Consider the following 20,933-nt stretch of genomic DNA (forward strand, 5'->3'; position numbering starts at 1 on the left):
TAATCGGTATGCCAAGATAGACACAATTTCTAGATCAATAATCAACTCAGAATGGATGGGGATAACATCTCATCTGTCTTAAATTCTAAAATGGCTTGTTACAGTAATGCTGTAAAAGCTTTAAAACTGAAATCTCATCCTCCCTCTGATTGTGTGCATTGCTGTTGTGGCTTAACCCCAGCTAGCAACCAAGCCCCTGACAGCCACTCACTCAGTCCCTCACCAGCAGGACCGGGGAGAGGATTGGAAGGCTAAAAACCACAAAACTCGTGGGTTGAGATAAAGACAGTTTAACAGGCAAAGCAAAAGCTGTGTACACAAGTAAACTAAAATAAGTAAGTCATTCTCTGCTTCCCATGGGCAGGCAGGTGTTCAGCCACCTCCAGGAGAGCAGAGTCCCATCCCACCCCACAGTGACTTGGGAAGACAAACACCATCACTCTGCCCCAGCTGAAACCAGCACAACTGCATGTTTAAAGTTTTACATGGATTTTTAAAATAGGTGTAGGGAGGGAGTGGGGAAAAGAGCATTTTGAACTACGAGTATTTCTTTAAATAAGAAAGGTAATTAATAAGGATTCCCTGATCTAGAATGTATAAAAATGTTAAGTAACGTATTTATCCTTATATTAGCAATTAAGTAACAGTTACAACACTCACTACCAAATATCTCTAATGGTAGTATGGCCACAGTAGATGATGTGTGGACTGTTTCTGCCTGATTTAGGGGAATTTTTATCAATCCTTCAAGATGGCAGGTTTGGGGCAGAGTGGGATGAGTTTTTGTTTTTCTTTTCACAGCGTATAACAGCACCTTGTCTTCTTTAAAATCATCTTTCTGCAATGGTGATATCATCTATTTGCTATGAAATAGCACCATCTGTTTAAACAGTTCAGCCAGGACTTGCTGAGCAGCAGAGAGAAGAGAGTTCAGAAATGTTCTCAGCTTTTGAGTTTTCACAAAAACGCACATCTCAAAAACATACAGAAAACTTCTTTAGGAGGTTGGGGGGAGAACTGTGTTGATGTATTTTGTTTTACTAGCTCAGTCTTGAAGGCTAATCTTCTGACTTATGCTGTTAGGTTCAGCTGGGGCACTTGTGTAGCTGCCCATCTGCCCTTGGATTCATATATTTTTTAGTGTATTCTTACCTGGAATCAGCGCTGCAGAAATACTATCCCTAATTCTATGTTCCTTCTTGTACCACACACAGAGCTGTGTGACTTATTTCTACCAGAGGGATGAACCAAAACAGAAATATCTGTCTTTCCCCACTGTTCCACCTGCTTAGCTGAGAAAGTACTGTAAAAACTGGTTTTCTTCTTATAAAACAAGTTTTATGTCTGCTGGGGCAATTGCATTAAGTCAAAGTTATTTTAACTTTGGGATATTGTTATGTGCTGCTAAAAATTGTCTTTTCATCATCTTTCTTTCTTTCGAAGAGATTTTTTTTTTTTTTACTTGCTGATTATCTTGTCACCACTGTAAGACCAAGATTTTAAGGTACAACCCACCCAGCCCAGTATTCTTTTCCACAGGTAGTTAGGCAGTGAAAAGCGAAAGGAAATATTAACCCTCTGCAGATATTTTGGGGAATCACAGTGGCAATCTGCAGATCAGGGACATCCCGAGTCAGGTATTGAGAATCTTTGTGTTTAGAAATCCTTAACAGATCCTTTGTCAGAATCCTTTGTCAGCTTCCGGTTCGGTTTTTTTAACTGGTTTTAACTCTTTACCATTTGCAGCCTCCTTGAGTAAGGAGGGGCTGTGGAATGTGCAAAGATCTGTGCAAAGGAACTTTCTGCTAATTTAATTAGATGTTCCTCAGTGCTCTGTGTGATCTGGGCTATAGGAAGTGGTCATGACACTCAGTTTTCTGTACCTCTGAGATATTCCTTCCTACATAAGTCCTATTTTCTGCAAGCTGAAGTGTCTTAGTCTACTTTGTTGTTCCTTGCACAGAGACCCTTTCATGTAAGGATCATACCTTTCATTTTGCACTTCCATTTTTGGGCCAGTGACACCAGGGCAGCACCTGATACTCCAGGTAAAGCAGCAATACTGATTTATGTGGTGGCATATACTCTGTTGAGGTCCTTGATCCTTCACTAATAATTCCTAACATTCACCTTGATTACTGTTGGTCCTTGAGCTGACCTTTTGGTAGAACTGAATATTAGAAACTAAAATCTCATTCCTGAATGCTCCAATCCTGCTCCAAGTCCAGCACTCCTCATGCAACACTGCTTTGAGGTTTTATCTCGTGTTTTGCCTAATATTTATCTGTGAGGAATTTCACCCGCCTTTTTATTGCCCAGACACCCAATGTGTGAGCTTTTTTCTGCTACTCTTTGCAATTCCTTCTCTTATTGACTCTTTAAAATAATTAAGTATCATCACCAATCTTAATCACCTGGGCTTTTACCCCTGCACACTTTCCAGATCAGCACAGAGCTGGAAGCTCTCCAGCTGTGTTGCCTCTTCACAAGGAGACCATCTTCATGCAGGTGTTAGTGAATTCTGGTTTTAATAGACAAAAATAAATCCTTCAGCAGAGGACCTTTGGGGATTTTTTGGCCGTTCCCATGGTACCTTATCCTCCTGTTCACATTGGTATTTTTCAGCTCTCTGTCTCCTTTTAATGAAGCTCTTTTAAGCTCTGTCCTCAAAAAACTGTCAAGATTTATGATTTATATAATCACTGACACAAAGAGCTGTGACCTTTGCTTTTGCTTATTATATCCCTTTATAATAATACTCAGCAATAAGTTCTGAGCAATGTTCTCTAAATAGCTTAGTTATATCAGTTTTCAGTGGAGAGTAAAATATCTGACTTTCTATCCTAGTTTTCTTTCCCATTTCTAGTTTCAGCTTATTGTGCTATTTTCGTGTCTGGATTTTGAGGGGGAAGATATGATCCACCTAAAATTTTATGAGATGCTTTGATTTTTAGATGACCTTCATTCCCTGTCTGTGCTACCCATGATCCACCATCCACCATGAGACTCCTTTGCCATCTCTCCAGGGTTACTGCATACAATTAAGTAGCTGAACAGGTTGTTGTTATTAAAATCTATTTGAAATTCTAAATCTGGGTCAGTTTTTCTTTTTTAGATTTAACTAATTGATCAAAATAACCCAAAGAATGGAATTGTAGAATTGCAATGGAAGTGTAGTGCTTATTCAGCTTCCTCATCTTTATTTGTGAGACTGGGTGTGATGTCACAAGTGTTTTGTAGTACTCAGTGACCTCTATCTGACCCTTATACTTATTTAATAGTGTATGGAATGAAAGCAAAGCTAATAATATAGGTATTATTAGATTAAAGAAAAAACAAGACAAAAAATTGTCATGTGGCAGCAATTTCTTAGCCCTCTTGCCTCAGTAGTTTTGGTAAAACCGACTTTTGTTACAATTCTCAAATTTTTCAGCTTATATTTTTAAAAAATGAGGGATGGTAGGGTTATTTGCTATCATTATTAACTTAATTACTAGTTATCAGTCATAGTGACAAGGTTGATGTAAACCAAGTGTAAATATACAACACTTCAGTGATTGATATTTCAAAGTGTTTGTTTGTTTATTAAATGAGGAATTGATGATAGAAAACAAACTGAATTTCTCTGTGTCATTCAGACCTCATGGGTCTTGCACACTCTCAGTGCTGGGTCCAGAGGTGCCGTGAGATTGAGCCAGCTGAGCCAGTCCTGCTCCCAGGTGTCTGACTTTGTTAGATTGTTTCCAGTATCAGCTAGAAATGCATCCTGCTGTGTTGCTTATGTTCAGTTTCCACAAATCCTCTAGATTTTATTAAGCATAGGGCCTGGCATAACCTTGGAGTAGATTTGAAAGAGGTTCTCAGTGAGAGCTGCGTTAAAGTAAAAAAATGGGATTTTTATTTATGAAAGAACAAATTGCCCTAGTGCTTTGCTCTCTGCTGATGAGGTGACTGAGACATCTTAAACAGAGAGTTTTGCCACCCCTGTGATGCCTGAGGAGTCACACATGCACGGCAGCAGCTGCTGTGACCTTCAAGCACAATACTTCAGCCATTCTGTACAGTCCATCTTCGCAGCACTGGGCTGCTGTGGGGGAATAAATCCTGCCCTGGGCAGGCAGACAGCCTCGTTTTGCACTTGGGTTTGATTGCTGGTGGTTTTGCTTCTCCATCCATAGAGGTGGAGCCATATTTGGAAGGTGTCACATGATTTAACACCTGAGCAAAATGATATGAGTCCTCTCTGGAGTCCTGTGGTTCCCCATCTCTGGGCACGGTGTGCAACAGTGGGCATGCAAAGTAGGGAAGCAGCTGAAACACAAATGGATTTGTGCTCGAAAACTCCAACGTCTGCCAGTTCTGGCTTTGTGTGAAGGGTGCTGAGGATGGGGCTCACCTTTATAGAATCACAGAATGGTTTGTGTTGGAAGGGACCTTAAAGCTTATCTAGTTCCAAGCCCCTGCCATGGGCAGGGACACCTTCCACTAGCCCAGGTTGCTCCAAGCCCCGTCCAACCCAGCCTTGAACACTTCCAGGGTTCATATTTTCACATCCAATTTGAAGTGAGATAAGCAACATGCACCTGAATTCTTACATCAGAGTGAAAGGGAATTGATTGAAGAGTTACAGCTGCCAAACTCTCACAGTGTTGGCTCCTTGCTACACTCAGCTACTGAGTGGGCTCTGAGAGCAGCAGTTTCTTGAGCTGGAGCAGAACAGCTTTTGTTCTGCTTCATAACTATTTGCTGGTTAATGAATTTGTTCACTTGCAAGACCAGATCCTTGTGAGGAGGATATGGCAAGGCACTCCTGTTACTGTCCCCATGAACACTTGCCACAGACCTCTCCATGATCCCCTCCAACAAGGAGGCTGGTTTCTCCAGCAATGCACACTTGCCCTGCTGGGAAGGACAGTAGAGAGCACTTTAGCCAGAATAAGAATGAGATGTCCATGGTGCTACCACCACAAGTCGGTGAGAAATCTGCAGGAGAATGCCCTCAAAGTAAAAGAGCAGTCTTACAAACAGATTACTCCCCAACCAAAAAAAAAAAAAAATAGTCAATAGTTTGTATGTGTTATTGTCCTTAAATATCACTTTCCTTTCAGGTATCAGCAATGCAGAAGCTCGTCAGCCAGGGAAAGCCCCAAACTTCAGTGTGAACTGGACAGTAGGAGACACTGGTCTGGAAGTCATTAATGCCACAACTGGCAAGGATGAGATGGGCCGTGCGTCCCGCCTGTGTAAGCACGCATTCTACAGCCGCTGGATGCGTATCCACGCCAAGGTACGGCCCCCAGGCTGCCACAGGTCCCACTGCCCAGTGCTTAGTGAAATATCTCTGTGTGCTCTCTGGGCTCAGAAGCCACTTTGTGAGCCTGTTTTAAGCTAAACTTGGTGTTAGAATCACAGCATCATCAAGGCCAGAAAAGATCTTTAAAGTCATCAAATCCAACCATCAGCACAGCACTGCCATTGTGTTCACCATTAAACCACCTCCTCTAGTGCCACATCCACACTTTTTTTTTTCTTTTAACACTTCTGGGGATGATGACCCCACCACTTCCCTGGGCAACCTGTTCCACTGCTTTACAACCCTTCCCATAATTTTTTTTTCCTAATACATAATCTAAACTTCCCCTGGTGCAACTTGAGGCCAGTTACTTACTGCCCCACGCAGTAATATAAAAGAATATGTGTTTTTTAACTTACTCTTTAATGTGGTGCTGTCTGGTCCAAAATGCATACCCCTTGGTTTATAGCTGACTAAGCAAAGGATGCTGTCAGGATGCTGTCTCCTTGGAACTTGCCTTCTCATTTTCATTTATTTGGAAGGATAATCCCATTTTCACTGCAGTTGAAACTACTGAGGTTTTCCTTTTTCCTCTCAGAAAGAAAAGCTACTGGAAAGCATGTCTGTGGCTTTTTGGCCTCAACCATTTTGTTTGGTAGATCCTTACATTGTTTTAATATTAGTTGTTTGAATAACTCAGTCACTCTCAAACTGTTTGGCTTAATAGGGTCTTGTCTCTCTTCTTTTCTTGTCTGTAATCCCCACAGCTTTCCTCCAGCTTGCGCTCAAAGATCCTCAAGCCCAACCTGTACCACGATACCAAGCAAGGAGCCACTGAGTATCAAACTGCCAAAGAGTGTTTGTTTAAAGCATTCCTGAAGGCAGGACTTGGAGCCTGGGTGGAGAAGCCCATAGAACAAGATCAGTTTTCACTCACGGTCTAATTCACAAACTGCACATCACTTTGGAAAGGGAGTTGTTCTGGAAATTCCTGGTGTCCAGCATTGCTTTCTGGCATCTCCACAGCCATCAAAACATCTTTTTGCTGTTTGGAGTTGGGTTTCTTTGGGGTTTTTTTGAAACTTCACAGTAACTGTTTCTGTTTTGCCTGAGTATTGAAACTCAATGATGATCTGACACATAATTGTATATTTTGTTATAGGAAAGTAATTTCTGGTGTATTTCTAGAAATACTTTTGCTGTAGAAAACTTGCAGTAAGGCTGTCCTTACTGTATACAATGACTCATTTTTTCTGGGTTAAAATAATTTCTTTTTTTAATTCAGTGTCATCAAGTGCATGAAGAAATTAAAAGTTTCTCTAGGTTTTACACCACACTTTTAGGAAGTAGCTTAATTTTTTAAAAATAGGTGACAAAGCTGATTCTACTGCTCTGTTAACTTGTTTTTGAACTGCAGATATTTTTAGCACATAGACAACAGAGCCAGAATGGAGTCTGGACAGCTAGTTTTTTCCCAATTCCTTGCTCTTTAAAGCCAGCTGCTGAAAATTTCATGTCTTTGATGTATGTATTTATTAGTCTGTGACCCAGTTTTTAACATGCAGCTTTTTATTCTGTTTTTAAAAATACATTTACCTCCCATTTACACCCATTGTGAAGTCTTCATTTTTTTTTACCATTGTAAACTGGAAACAGCAAAAGTAATTATTTGTAAGTTAAGAAGTTCAGTCTATAATGTGCAGAAGCCTATAACATTTAGAAGTAGGTGACTTGTATATCCCAGGAACTCATCAGAATACAACCTTTACTGTAACAGTAATGTGACAGCTTAAAAAAAATTTGCTCATTTTAAGGGCAATAAGCCTGAATTGCCAAAACCAGTACCCTGTTGGGTATTAATGAGAAACTCTTGGAATGGACAAAACAGTTGTTAAAACTTATTTCCTGGGCATTATATCTGCTTTCACCCAAGTTGTTGTGTCTCTGAGGTTTCGTTGCCTTTTGGCTTTACATATGTGATGGGCTTCATGAAGCTAATTGGGTGCACTCATTTGTTTTGACTCTTACTTTAAAAAGTGTTTTTCCTAAAGGTGTAGACACTTCTGCTTTATGTCAAACTGTAAGATAGAAGCGGAATATTGTGAGGTCCGTTCGATGAACTGCTGCACAGGAGGAGTTCTTAAAACTGCTTTTTAGTTCATGACATCAGTGGCAGATGAGGTGATGTCTGGTATGGGACGTGCCAAACACATCCCGTGGCTCGTGCCCATGGAGGTGTCACCTGTGCTCTCTGAAGAGCATCTCAGAGACCCTCTGTGCTCCCTGTGCAAACCAGGTGATGCTTCATGGCATGGGGCTTCTCCTGACCAAACCAAATCCAACCAAACCAACACTCCAGCTCTTGGTTCCTGTTCTCTGCTTCACTGCCCTTACCTGTGCCACACAGGACATCAGACCAGCAGGCTAGTCCGTGCTTTGAAGTCAAGGGTTGCTCATAGGCCCACATTGGGTCGGAGGTGCAGTTGGAACTGTGCCGGCGCCTCTGCGGAGCAGTAGAGCGGAGCAGGAATCAGTTCAGCCACATGGCCAAAGCCTGCATGTTGTGGAGCAGTAACTGGAGCCAGGTACCTCAGCCCCAGCACCTCTGGGGTTAGCAAGTACCTGGGGTGTTGGAGACTTTGGTGTAAAACCACTTAGGGACAATCATGAATGCCAAGACATTACTGCTCAAGTAGGAACCTATTTTCCACTTCAAGAAGTGACCAGACATGAAAATCACTCGTGCATTAGTTGAAGCCTCAGGGTTAATGTCTTGGAAGTAAGGCACTGAGGTGCCAACAATACATTTGGGTGATTCTATGGATAATAGCAAGCACTGGTCTGGGAGGGCAAGAGAGTCTGTGACCTAGGGATCCCCTCAGAAAAGTCTGATGCTTCCAGAGGTTACTGCCTTTTCCAGATGCCAGGGGGACAGGCTGCAAGAGATGGGCTGTGTTAATTCACCCTCATGGGTGGCTTCAGTTACCCTGTCTGCTTCTCATTAAAACTAAAAGCACTCCCATGGCCCCTGCAAGCCCAACAAGGCTCTTGCAGTCATCATCCAACTGAGGTGTACACTGACCTATTCCAAAAGGAATTTAAATGCGTGTGGTCAGATTTTGCAAGCACTGGGGCATTGGCCTTGTCTTGTTCGTGTGGCAGAAGTTCTGTTTAGGGGCTGTAGTTGAGTATGGGAATGTTTCTGCAGGGTGGAGGAAAAGCTGTTCATACCGTGTGCATTTTCTCGAGGTCATTACTGCTCTTAGGTGAAATACACATTTTTAAGGGACTCATTTGAAAGTTGGTGTCTCTCTGAAATTTTTTTGAGGACTAGAAAAGTAGTGACTCAAACTATTTTTTTTTAATGAAGTCAAAAATATGAGCAAAATATTTGTGTTATTATAGACTTAGTTTTTTAAGCTGTTCGAATAAACAATCAGAATTAAACTGTAAAGGAAATATGTTCCATGCCAAAACCTTTTGACAAAGGAGTGGTGTCAGGTTATTTATGAGGAATGAGTTGTCCTGTTTATAATTCTAGGATTTTAAAAAGAAGTTTTCCAGGGTTATGTGCAATCCATATCTGTCTTCTGGGAGTCAATAAAATACTGCTTGGCTTCCTTCAATCCCTCATTCCTTTTTGTGCAGTTCACACACAGAAGGCAGTTGGGAGGGTTCCCTGCAAATCACTATCACTGAGCAAGAAGGGATAGTGATGTATATAATTTCAAGTGACTGCAAAAGATAAGGCAACTTAGCCTCTGGCAGTTGCCAGATTTTGTGGGCGACCAGTGCTGGAAGGCTGAGGGGTCTGGAAAGCTGGGTGGGTAGGAGCTGGCCTGCACAGGGGACTTGTACTGCTGCTCTAGGAGCTGCTTCTGTTCTTTTACTTCCCCCCCGTATTTTTGATTGAATATTTATCTAATTATTTTGATTGAATATTTATATAATTGTAATTGAGTGTTTGTCTCAGGATCTTCAAAGGACTTAGAGCAACAACTTTAGTGTTGAATACTTGAAATCTAATTTAAGATGTTTTTTCTCCAGACAGTAGTCTGGCTATAGTAAAGTTTGTAGGTTATGAAAGTAGGTAATTTTAAATATAGATGTTTGAAATATATATATACATATATATATATATATTATGCAGGATCATTTTAAGAAAATCTGGGCCTAAAGGTTAACACTTGAAATATTGCTTATGGCTATACTCAGGACCTGGTAATAACTGTAGATGACTTCTTACTGCTTGTGCCTGAGTGTTTCATGTAGAGCCTGTCAGCCACACTTCTCCCCCAGCGGTGTGGATGTCGCACAGGTAGTGATGGGAACGGTGACTCCACTTGCTTAGGGGTGTGAGCACTGGGGTGTCTGGACAGCTGGCAATTCTCATCTTCTCCTTCTCTTAGAGAAATCTTTTCATGGCTGGTTACTTCATAGGAAGCTCAGCAGTAGATTTTTGGGTGCTGTTGCTCTAAATTGAAAATAACTTGCTGCTGAGAGGGTGAGCATCTCAGAACTGGTGTTGCATTTCATCAGTCCAGTTCTGAAGACAGGCTGGGAGAGCTTGGGGTGTTCACCTGGAGAAGAGAAGGCTCTGTGCAGACCTTAGACACCCTTCCAGTGTCTAAAGGGGGCTCCAAGAGAGCTGGAGAGGGACTTTGAACAAGGGCTTGGAGTGACAGGACAAGGCAGAATGGCTTCCCACTGACAGAGGGTAGATTTTGATTGGATATAGGGAAGAAATTCTCCCGGTGAGGGTGGAGAGGCCCTGGCACAGGTTGCCCAGAGAAGCTGTGGCTGCCTCACCCCTGGAAGTGTCCAAGGCCAGGTTGGATGGAGCTTGGAGCAACCTGGGCTAGTGGAAAGTGTCCCTGCCCATGGCAGGGAGGTGGAACAAGATGGTCTTGAAGGTCCCTTTCAACCCAAACCATTCTATGATTCTGTGATGTCCAAGAGTGCTGTCTATCCCAGGGAGAACCCCAAACTTACCCTGCTCTCAGTGCAAACATGCATGAGTTAAAACTGTTGGTTCAGAGTGTTTGGTAGCAAGAGGCGGAGCCTGTGTCATGGAGAAGTGCTGCCTTTGGAAACCAAACTGTGTTTAAAAAAATAACCAGCCAGGAATTGAGAATCAGGTCTAAGAATTGACTTAGTCACAGTCACCACATAATTAAAATTTTGGGTTTTTTAAATATCCATGGTTTTCAAAATAGTTGATTATTGCCATTCCTTAAATTAATGTTTGGAAGGCTCATGCTTGCAGAGAAGCTACACTTTGCATTCTTTGTGTTTTTATCATTATAAAGCTGTCCTCTGTGAAAATTATCCCAAAGTTTACTGGAAAGGAAGAATTGCAATTCAGGGATACAGTCAGAACAAAAATGTCTCATGTCGCTTAAAACCTAAAAACCCACAGAAATAAAATGTATAAAATACAATTATCCTGTCTCAGAATCACTGTGTGTTTTTTGTTGGGTTTCTTTATCTATTTATTTATTTATTTATTTATTTATTTATTTTCTAATAGGAAATGTTTTCAGTTGAGCTTAAAAGATTCCTGTGGGGGAAGAAGGTAATGTTGATCCTGGAGTTACCTAGAGCTAACAGAGGCACAGGTTTTGGTAAGGACACAAGGAAGATTTTGGAAGGGACACTGAACTCTGTGCCACAGAGCTGGAAGGGGACAGTTTCCTGGGCTTGGTCCCTGTCCTACTGGTGGCTCAGTAGGATGGATGTGCTCAGCCATTGCTGAGTCAGCATCTGATGGAAGCAGGAGGAGGAGGAGAGAGAAATTAAAATTGCTGCTTTCTCTAGTTTCTAATGTAGAAATGATGGCACAGGATGGGAAATTTGCTGGAGAGGCCCTTGGGCAGGAGACATGGGGAGCATGGACCAAAGGAATTACCCACTTGGCTTGCTGCCCTTCCTTTATGCAAACAACTGGTCTGGAGTATTTCCAACAATTTTGGGTTGATTCCCCATGCAAGAAAGTCATGTGGGTCTCTGGGCAGTCAGGCTGGGTATTTAGAGCCACCAGCTGGGGAGGGTGTTTCATCACTAGGCAGGTGTTTGTCCCTAAAATACACCGGGGGGGGATGAAAATCAGTCCCTTAGTACATCCACTGGCGTTGTGTGCCTGAGCCAGTATGGTGCTTCCAATAAAACTGCTGTTTCCATCACTTCTGTTGAGCTGGGAACGATGCAAACCAAGGGGGGCTGCAGGAACCGAGCTGGGGCTGGAATCCTGGACCTGGCAGGGCTGTGGGGAGCAGATAGGACACAAGTTCCTTGTTGGGTCATGTCAGTGCATGGTGTTCTTTAGAGCCTTCACAGCCAAAGGGCTGTCCTGTCACCTGTGAATGAACGGCCAGTTAATTGCACCGGCAGCATTTGCATAGGCAGGAAGGAGTCCTGTGGGTAGTCGTGTTTTTGTTTTCTTCAGTCATTCCAGGAAAGAGGAATTGGGAGCCATGTTTGCAGCCAGCCTCAGCAGATGGAACAGTTTAAGGAATATCTGTTCTCTGGAGGGAAAGATCCACAGTCAATGTCACTGCACTGTTTTCACATTTTTAATATTGTCGTTGTTATCATACCAATATCATTTCTGTTGTAGTTTGACTGAGGCATCCTTAGCAAATTTAGGATCCAAGGGGTGTGTGTGTGTGTGAATATGTACTTATACAGACATATATATATATATTGCTGTATATTATTTGCATTAAGCAGTTATTCTTCCCCCATCTTCCTGTGTGATAGTGCAAATACATTGGTTTTACCTACCTGGTGTAAGGATATTAAAGAACACTCTCAGATACTGTCCTTGACACTTACTTTCTCCATTCATAACCCCAACTTTGAAGGTTATACCTCTGGTTTGTTGCTTCCCTTCCAGCACTCTTGTTCCTCTCCCAGTGTCACCCCTGAAGCACAACCCATTGGTTGATTATTCTAAGCAATGACTGTTTTGCATACTACCTTGCTTTGTTTAAGTAATGTTTGTACAGAGATTTCAAAAATATAAAGATCTATATCATTGCTAAGTTTCATCATTTTTTTTATATCAATATTGCTGGTGGCGGCAAAACAATAAGTGAAACATCACAGATACTGTGCATGTCCTTAAAATGGTGGTTTTGGTTACATCCTGAAGAGCTGGCTAGAGCATGGGAGAGGGGAAGGCAAGAAAGTATGTGACAGGTCTGACACTCCACTGTAGACACATGGCCTGTGTCACAGTGTGGGAAGGGCCGTGCCACTGCTGCTGCATGTCAAAAATGCTGTTTTTCACTCAAATCCCAAGTGGGTGTGTCCCTGACTTCTGCAGACTTGTAGGTGGTCACCAGCATTTCCATCTCAGCCTGTGTCTGGCACTGGGTTTGGATCATGCACATGGTGGTAGCCTCGAGCCCTGCTGTGGTGAGAACTGGGTGAGCCCCATGAGGTGCCAGCACTGCCGCTGCCCGGGGTGGGAACCCAACTCCCCACGGCTGGGGATGGCAGAAAACCAACCACCTGATGCTCACCTCTAATCAGCACCTGTCCCAGTAAAGCAGGAAAGTCTGGTCCTAAATGGGCTGCCCTTGCATCCTGCTCAAGGGTCAGCTCTGGAGAATCTGTCTCTCTGCTCAGTTGGCCAGGCACAGAAATGTCAGCTCAGCTCAGATCTAGGGCTGCAGCAAAGGCTGAGGAAGGGCAGGGAGCCACTGACATGTGGCCGGTCTGGATCCAGCCCTCTGGAAGCAGGTGCATAACTCACAGGCCACTGAGACAGTGCTCTCGCCATGTACCTTTTCATGCACCAACAAAGCCAGCTGTTCGTCTGACCCTGCATGGAGGAAATTCATCTTAAAAAGGAGTTAGATCCAGGTCAGTTCTGCTCCACAGCCAGCTGCTTGTGGGACTGACATGGATCGTAGCCCTCAGGCAGGTTTTTGTTCTCTCCATCACCTAGTTTATCAGATCAGTTTCTGATTAGGAACAGGAGCAAGGTGGGAGATCCCCTGCATAGGTGATGCACCCTTTTTGGAAAGACCCATTGTTAAGCTCTGTGACCTTTCCTAGGAACAACAGGGAAAGCAAAGACCAGGCATGTACAAAAGAAAACTCCATCAGTGTGAAAGTGATTTCTGAGGTGGTGACTTGATGGGTTTAGGTTGGACTTGATGATCTCAGAGGTCTTTTTCAGCGTAATTGATTCTCTGGTTCTGTGCTACTGTCACTAACTGCATGCTCCCCAGCTCAGCCACAACTTGGATGACACCGGATAAGTGGCACCATGTCAAGAGACACCAGACCCAAAAGCAGCTCCTGGCCAAGGCATGTTTCCCCACAGCCTGGTGGCGCTGGGTTTTGTCCAGCCAGGTGACATCCCCTCCTGCTGGGGCCATCTCCGCTCAGGGATCTGTTGTACCAAACTCAGCGGTAGGTACTTGATGGAGGGCGGTTACAAAGGGAGGTGGTGATGGCTGGGGCAGGAAGGGCAGGTGGAGGAGCTATTCCCCTGAAGGTGAAGCTGTGTTTACTCAGTTTACTTGACTTAGCAAATCAGTGCCTTGTGGCAAATCCCTCTGTGAGTTGTATGGAAAGGTTATGGGAGAGCCAAGTCTGGTGTGTTATCAGAAGCACCAGCCTGCAGATACAGTAGTGTGTTTGAATCGACATTTTTTTTTTTCTATCCTCTATCTAATCTCTACCACAGCCTCATAAAAAAGCTGGGCTCTGAATTTCAGTTCCAGACTCTGCAGATGGCCAGAATCACTGCAATTCACCCATGCCCCTGCCGCAGTGGGAACTCCGAGGTGTGACCTTGTTGGCACTGCTGCTGATTTGGCTCTTCCTGTTGAGAGATCAGCCCAGACACGGTGACCTTGGCTGCTGAAAACATGGGTTCTCTCCTTCCCAGAGCTTGCACTGAAGTGGGCTCTGTGGGTCACCATTCCCAGGGCTGCTGTTGGCTGGCACGCGCCATTATCCCCAGCCTCCTCACAGGCAGGAACAAGGCTCTGTTTGCAACCGTGGTTTGGCTTTGCGTCTTCAGGGTAAACACACGAGACTCTAAACCAAAGCAAACAAACAGACTCTCACACACTTACTCCCAAATAATCTGACCACTGAGGTCACATGCCCTGACAAAGCAGCATTTTGAGAAAATGTCCACCACTGTGGACAAATGTGCACCAATCCTTTTACACACACCTCTAGTTTAAGGTAATTTTTAGCTGGTTCTGACTACCAAAATAATTTATTTTCAATGTACATCTCCAGTGTGTATTTTTTTTAATACATACACACCCAATGTTTCCTATCTAAACTACAGTAATCATGGCATGGGGTCAAAGATGCACAAAGCCAAATTCGGTGCACAGTGCCTTAGGCACAGGAATGTTCCTTCTTGACAGCTTTCCATTTTACATACAGGTATCAAATATCAATTTATACTCAGTATTAAAAAAATTACTTGTAAAATTTAACTTAAAGACTATAAATTATTCAAAATCATGTTGTTTCAGTGCTAAATTTGCCTTCCAGATGTCAAACATTTTTACCAAAGTTAAGCATAGTAAATGCATGGCCACAGGTGACAAGCTACTTACTTTATCTAGTCCAAGAAATAAATAAATAAAATATAAAATAAAAATAGTATGAGAGGTAGATGGACTCTTTGGACTCTGCAAGACTGAAAGTGTATGAGGGCACATCATCATGATCATCATCATCATGGCTAGGCTTCGCAAATGAAGATTTGGGAAATGCTCTATCCACATTTGTTACAAGCATGCTGGTGGCTAATAAGGCCAATGCGAGATAGACACATCCGATTGCAAAAGGCACAACAGAAAGACTCCTTAGGACGTATATTCTGCGAGGTATGGCTTTTTCTGCGTTGTCTTTTCTCCTCAAGAGTGATCCTGCGTGTGTTCTCAAAGGCATCAGCAGCGTTATAGATGGTGTGTCTCCAGACCTCCCAACTGGAGGCCAGAGTACACCAGTTATGATGATCAATATGGCCGAGGCCGAGATGTTGTTTGAGAGAGTCCTTGTATCTTTTCTTCGGGGGGTCCTCTCTTGTGGCAGCCGGTGGCAAGTTCACTATAAAGCAGGATCTTAGGGAGGCAGTGGTCCTTCATCCTTGAGATGTGCCCTGCCCAGCACAGCTGTGTTCTCAGCAACATGGCCTCAATACTTGTGACTGCTGCTTGTTCTAGAACAGATGTATTGGTCACATAATCTGACCAGTGGATGTTTAGAATTGTGCGGAGGCAGTGTTGATGGAAGCATTCCAGGAGACGCAGGTGGTGGCAGTAGATGACCCATGATTCAGAACCATATAAAAGAGTAGACAGCACAATGGCTTTGTAAACACTGATCTTGGTACTTTTCTTCAAGTGTTTATTACAATGAGGGCGCATATAGCTGAGGGGAAAAAACAAAAAAAGTGCAGCACACACTGGAGTGTGTGCAGTATACACTTACAAAGGGAATGTCAAAGGGCTTCTGTTCTTAAACACGTATGGGAGCAGCTGCTGGATGTTTTCAGGTTTGAAGCTAGGCTCTGTGAGAGTGAAAAAATGTGGCATTATATAACTGAGAAGGAAGGTGCAAAGCGCAGGTGTGTGGTATGTTGTTGAAAGTTTGCCATTAGAAAGAATTATACAGCAACTGCTTTTGTCCTGGTACATCTTTGTGTTTGGAGTCTCATGGACACGTTGGTCTCTGCATAACTGAAAGTGTGTGATGATATGCATAGCTGAGCAGGAAAGTGCAGAGCACCACAGTGGGAGAGCAGTTCACTGGCTGCAAGGGGAAAGTGATTGTCACTTGATTGGGATGAGAATAGAAGTTTCCAAATGTAAGGCCCCAGGGATGGCCGAGCAGAGTGGTAAAGGCTGGGAGAGGTGGGTTGTCATGGTTTGAGAGCTCCAAAATCCAATTCCCTAGTCCAAGCCCCCTCCCACATCTCAACCTAGTGTGAGATGGATTGCCAGATACCACACGAGACTCAAAATGGGGGAAAGGGAATATATTACAATGACTGTACAAATAAATACTACAATATATTATATACAATCTTAATTATCTCTACCATGACGTAAGTATTTACACTGGATCAAATCTCTTCTCCCCTCCAAATAAAAGTCCAGGAGGGAAGAAAGAAAGATCCTTTTACACTCTCAGAGCAGCAATGTCTCTAAGGCAGCAGGTTCTCTTCTTCTCATGCAGCAGCTGTAGCTTGATCGCTGCCAGTACACACGAAGGGGTATCCAAGCCCCTTGGCCACTCGTCTTCAAGTGAGGGTCTTATCTTCCGTGGACTGCGTAGCAGGGACAAAACTTGCTTCACCACGTCATATCATGGAGTGTAAGACCCTCGTGAAGGTCCCTTCCTCAGGGGATTCACCCCTGAGTCAGAACATCTTGGGCAGCTTTCAGTTGAAAGGCTTTGCTTCAAGAGTTCTACCAGAGCTCCTGTGCTCTGTCTCAGGCTGCCAGCTTGGCAGCAGCGGCGAGGGGGGGGCCAAGGTCACCCCTCTGCATTCCTTTAATCATTCCGGTCCAGCTTTCCAGGACGCCTGAGCTTTTCAGCTCTTTTCTGCAGTGCTGCTGCAGTTTTAGGACTTCCATTCAGTAGGAGTCCATCCTTTCCAATTAGGAAAGGTCACAAACGAGTTTGGGGTTTTTGGTTCAGTTTCTTACTCCAACTCTGTCTGTAGAGCTTAGGTTTGCTCTCTCTGCTGCTCTCTCTCTCGGCTCTCTCTCTCCTTCCAAAGTTCTCTCTGTTTGCTGCATGTCTGTTGTTGCTGCTCGGTCTTATCTCTCCTGGCTCTCTGCCACCGTTTCTTCGGTCAGTGCAGTTCTGCCACCGCTTTTCAGTATCTCATGCTGCGGCTCACAGTGGAGAAACATCCCCTGGCTCAGCTACAGACACTTAGTCCAGTCTTACACTGTTCCAAGTCTCTGCAGCCCCCCAGGGCCAGAGCCCCCCAGGGGGCTCCTGCCCTCAATCCTCGTGGCTTTTACAACATGGCTACTTCTCTTCCAACTACTACTAACTTTCTCTTCCGTTCTGCTTGTGATATGTTTATGTTTTGCAGAAGCGCTCATTGGGTAAAACTTCAAAACTTAAATGGTCACCGCCCCCTGGGGTTTTACCATTTTATAACTTCAGGGGGAAAACTATTTCCCCCCACCACATGGGTGCACAGGAGGAGCTGCCTGACAGAGTGCCCTCATCCCGTGCTGGGGAAAGACCAGGACTCTTTGAGTGAGTCTCAGGAGAGGTTTGCCCACCCAGCTCAGGGTTGATGTTGCCTATTTCCCCCTGCCAGGGAGATGTGTTGTACCTCGAGCCCCTTGTGTTCCCCGGTTGCCCTCTGCCTGCTGGGGCTGCTCATCAGGGAGAAGCCACGCTGGGAGCTTCATGCCATGGCATTCCTTGTGGAGGTGAGCCTGATGGTGAGTGCTGCCTCGCCAAGCTGCCTCCACTTCTCTGCCCTCTCGCAGCCGCAGCTGCCCAGGATGGTGCCGTGCCCTGTGCTGCTGCCTGGGCCCAGCCCTGTGCGGGTGCAGACTGCTGCCAGCTGGGCACTCTGTCACTGCTCCATGCCTTTCAGGTCCTGGACTGCCTAGACATGGCTGACTGCAGTGAAAGCATCCTGGAGATCCTTTCAAGGCACCTACAGAGCGAATGCAAAGAGAGACGTCGCCTGGTGCTGAGAGGCCTCGTGGTGCTGAGCAAGGATTCCATGATGGTAAGAAGGGGCAGTTTGCTGAAGCCGTGCTGGAATCCTGGGGTGGGGGAGTGCAATCACTTGGGCTTGGCTGGGCTTCGGGAGCTGTGGCAGCTGCTGCCAGCTCTGCTGCCTCCCTGCTCAGCTGCCTGAGTCCCTCAGGACAGGCCTTTGGCCTCTGGGGCCCATGGCAGCACGCAGGGCTGCCCCACAGGAGTGGGGTTGTTGCTATAGCCCTTCATGGCTTCCCAGCACAGCCTTGTGTTCCTCACAGGCCAAAAGAATGTGCAGCCTCTCTGAAAGCTTTGTGGAGCTACTGCAGGATGTGGATGTAGAGGTGGTCGGGATGGCCTTGCCGATGTTCATGAATATGCTGCAGAACAAAGACATCCTAATCTCCAGGCCCACTGCCCCGAAGCTGGCTGAGGCGCTCCAGCCACTCTTTGACAGCGTAAGGCTCTGTGCTCCTAGCCAGGGGTGCCAGGTGCTGCAAGGAAACTTTGGGCCTTGTGGATTTTCAGGCCTGTGCCCAGGGCCTGGAGCAGCTGGTGCTGAGGTCTTTTCCTCTTCCTTTCCATCAGGACAACAGCCATGTGCAGGTCCTCTCCATTCGCCTCTTCCGAAAGGTGATGGAGTTGGTAGTGGCTGAGGGAAAGAAGCCCCTGGAGAGATATGTGAGCCAGAGCCTGTTCCCACTCTTTTTGCACTGGCATGAGGAGAAACAGGGACTGGCAGAGGTGAGGACTTTCTTGACTCTGGTGTCACTGTGGAAGGGGGCTGGGCTGTCTCCTGCCCTGGCACCTCTAAGGCTCCAGTATCCTCCTGGCCTTGGTCCAGGGACACAGGTCCTGTGCCCTGGGCTGCGGTGCCATCTCCTGGACTCTGTTGCTCTGCAGGCCTCTCAGGAAGCTCTGCTTAGTGCAGCCAAGTTTCTGAAGAGGAGGGATCTCAATCAGCTGCTGAAGACAGAGCAGCCATTGAAATTTAGCGAGCGCCTGGTAAGGATGGCCCCGAAGCCCCAGTCCCTGAAAAGGCCAGTCCCCTTGGCAGGCAGCGCCCGGCCAAGGGGTAGAGCCCCAGTCAACCCTTCCCTCCGTGCCCTGCTGCTCTCTCCAGCTGGAAAAGTGGCCGAGTACCTGCACCAGGCCCTGTGGTACCTGGAGAGCCCACAGGAGCCCCTGCGAGAGGCGGCCCTCAAGTTCATTGGTGAGCCACAAGGTCCCTCCCCGCCCCGCTGCAGCTCGGCCCCAGCCCCGGCTGCTGCAGCGGCAGCAGGATGCGGCCCAGGGATGTGCTGGGGAGCCCCGAGTGCCCTGGTGGCTGCTGCCGCCCTGTGCCAGCCCAGCCCTGGGGAGTCCCGAGGCGGGAAGGCCTCGGGCTCAGCCCTGCCAGGGCAGGAGGGTGCGTGGTCGGGCCGGCAGCGCCGCTGGGGGGGAGCTGTGCCGCTGGGGCCCTGACAGGATCTGTGTTCCCAGGGATGGCCGGGAGGTACCTGCGGGGACAGCCTGAAGAGCTGCAGGACATCATCGTGAGGGCAGCGCGGTGTCAGCAGGGGCTGGCGGGAGGAGCACGGAGCCTGGGCAGGGAGCTGCAATCCTGCCCTGGCTCTGGAGGGCTCTGCTCTGTGCAAGGATGAGGGACGGCTTGGGCAGAGCAGAGAGAGATTTCAGGGGCACGGGGGGTATTGGTGGCCAGCGCCTTCTGGCTGATCCCGTTGGACCCTGCTCCCCCTGGCCATGGCAAGAACTGGGTGAGATGGCCCTGGCTGGAGGAGCTTCTTGGGTCGCCACAGATCCAGGCTCTGACCTTGGCTCTGTTCCTCCCTGTTGCAGCTCTTCAGGGTCTGAGCAATGACACCAGCCCCACCATCTAAAGCCTGGCGCTTCAGAGCTGCTCTGTGATCGAAGCTGTTCAGAGAGCTGCATCCCCCCCAGCTGCAGCAGCTGCCAGACTGGCTGTGTGGGGCCTGCCAGAGCTGTCCTGCTCTGCGGGGCAGTTTCTGGCTGTGCTGCCAAAGCTCTGGGGAGGCTTGATGTGGGAAGCGGTGTCTGCTGGGGCCATGTGAGCCTGCGAGGAAGACCCCTGCTGTGGAAGCACTTCCCTCTAGTCCAGCATAGGAATATAAAATTCCTCTTGCTACACACAGAGGCTCAGGAGTGTTTTTTGGTGCCCAGTTTGCACAGGGCATTGGGGAAGAGGGGAAAAAGGGTCCTTGTGCTCAGCAACACTTGCCCAGGTGTGCAGTGAGAAGAGAAAGAGCCCTAAGTCCCCTTGGCCTTTGGTGGTGCTGTGCTGAAGCCTCCAAGCTTGCAGCAGAGCAGCTGGGCAAAGGCTGGAGCTGTGGGGATCCCTGAGCCAAAGGTCCTTGGAGATGGCCAGAAGCCCTGTCCCAGGCAGGAAGTGCCATCTGTGTCCTGCCCAGGTGTTGGCCGGCTGCTGTGGCGCTTGCCCGGGGCGTCTGCCGTGCCTGCGGCAGAAGGGCTGGAGGCCTGGGCAGGAGGGTGAGGACAGCGTTAAGGGGGCCAGGCTGGCCTGGCTGGGGACAAGGAGGGCAAGGGGTCCCTGGCAGGGCATGTCTGCTGGGTGCTGCCGGCCAGGGGCAGGGGCAGGGCTGTGGGCCAGCCTGGGCCCCCGCAGCTGCCCAGGCCATGGGGCTGTGTCCCAGAGCTCGCTGAGCCAGAGCTCTGGGCCCATAGAGCTGTCACGACCATGTGGAGGCTGATTGACTCTGAGCACAGCACTGCAGCAAAGGTATTCCCTTGTGTATCTTTCCTTTGTGGAAACAAACCAGTGGAAAACTCAGGTCCTGAACCAACCTCATGAGAGGGAGAGCAGCCGTGCCTGATTTCCAGCAGCGTGTGCTGAATGCACCGAGCTCCTGCAGCCTGGCCATGGAGACTCTGCTATGCG

General features: G+C 46.7%; 2 protein-coding genes across 4 annotated transcripts in view; both read left to right on the forward strand.

The window, feature by feature from the left end:
- ADARB1 (adenosine deaminase, RNA specific B1) overlaps positions 1 to 6,899 on the forward strand; it is a 38,535-nt gene extending 31,636 nt beyond the window's left edge. The window contains 2 exon segments of the mRNA XM_027666192.1: positions 5,109 to 5,287; positions 6,061 to 6,899. Coding sequence (XP_027521993.1) covers positions 5,109 to 5,287; positions 6,061 to 6,237 — 356 coding nt within the window. The 3' untranslated portion in view covers positions 6,238 to 6,899.
- A 10,739-nt stretch (positions 6,900 to 17,638) lies between these two features.
- LOC113958119 lies at positions 17,639 to 20,166 on the forward strand. 3 transcript variants are annotated; one of them, XM_027666226.1, is made up of 8 exons: positions 17,639 to 17,736; positions 17,907 to 18,044; positions 18,298 to 18,474; positions 18,605 to 18,760; positions 18,920 to 19,021; positions 19,140 to 19,229; positions 19,499 to 19,560; positions 19,856 to 20,166. In XM_027666226.1, exons 1-7 carry the CDS (start codon positions 17,719 to 17,721, stop codon positions 19,553 to 19,555), a joined length of 738 nt encoding a protein of 245 aa, XP_027522027.1. In that variant the 5' UTR covers positions 17,639 to 17,718; the 3' UTR covers positions 19,556 to 19,560; positions 19,856 to 20,166. The 3 variants fall into 3 exon arrangements, with proteins under 3 accessions (XP_027522027.1, XP_027522025.1, XP_027522028.1); XM_027666224.1 differs by having other exon boundaries at positions 19,499 to 19,555; XM_027666227.1 differs by having other exon boundaries at positions 19,140 to 19,226; positions 19,496 to 19,555.
- Positions 20,167 to 20,933: the final 767 nt, after the last annotated feature.

This window comes from Corapipo altera, unplaced genomic scaffold (genome assembly GCF_003945725.1).
Source record: "Corapipo altera isolate COAL_440 unplaced genomic scaffold, ASM394572v1 81, whole genome shotgun sequence".
NCBI classification, from domain to species: Eukaryota; Metazoa; Chordata; class Aves; order Passeriformes; family Pipridae; genus Corapipo; species Corapipo altera.

Excerpts from the sequence above, each read along its gene's own strand:
- LOC113958119 (XM_027666226.1), top strand. Across the intron at positions 18,045-18,297 it reads TGAGCAAGGATTCCATGATG|GCCAAAAGAATGTGCAGCCT; the intron begins GTAAGAAGGGGC and ends TGTTCCTCACAG. Across the intron at positions 18,475-18,604 it reads TCCAGCCACTCTTTGACAGC|GACAACAGCCATGTGCAGGT; the intron begins GTAAGGCTCTGT and ends CCTTTCCATCAG.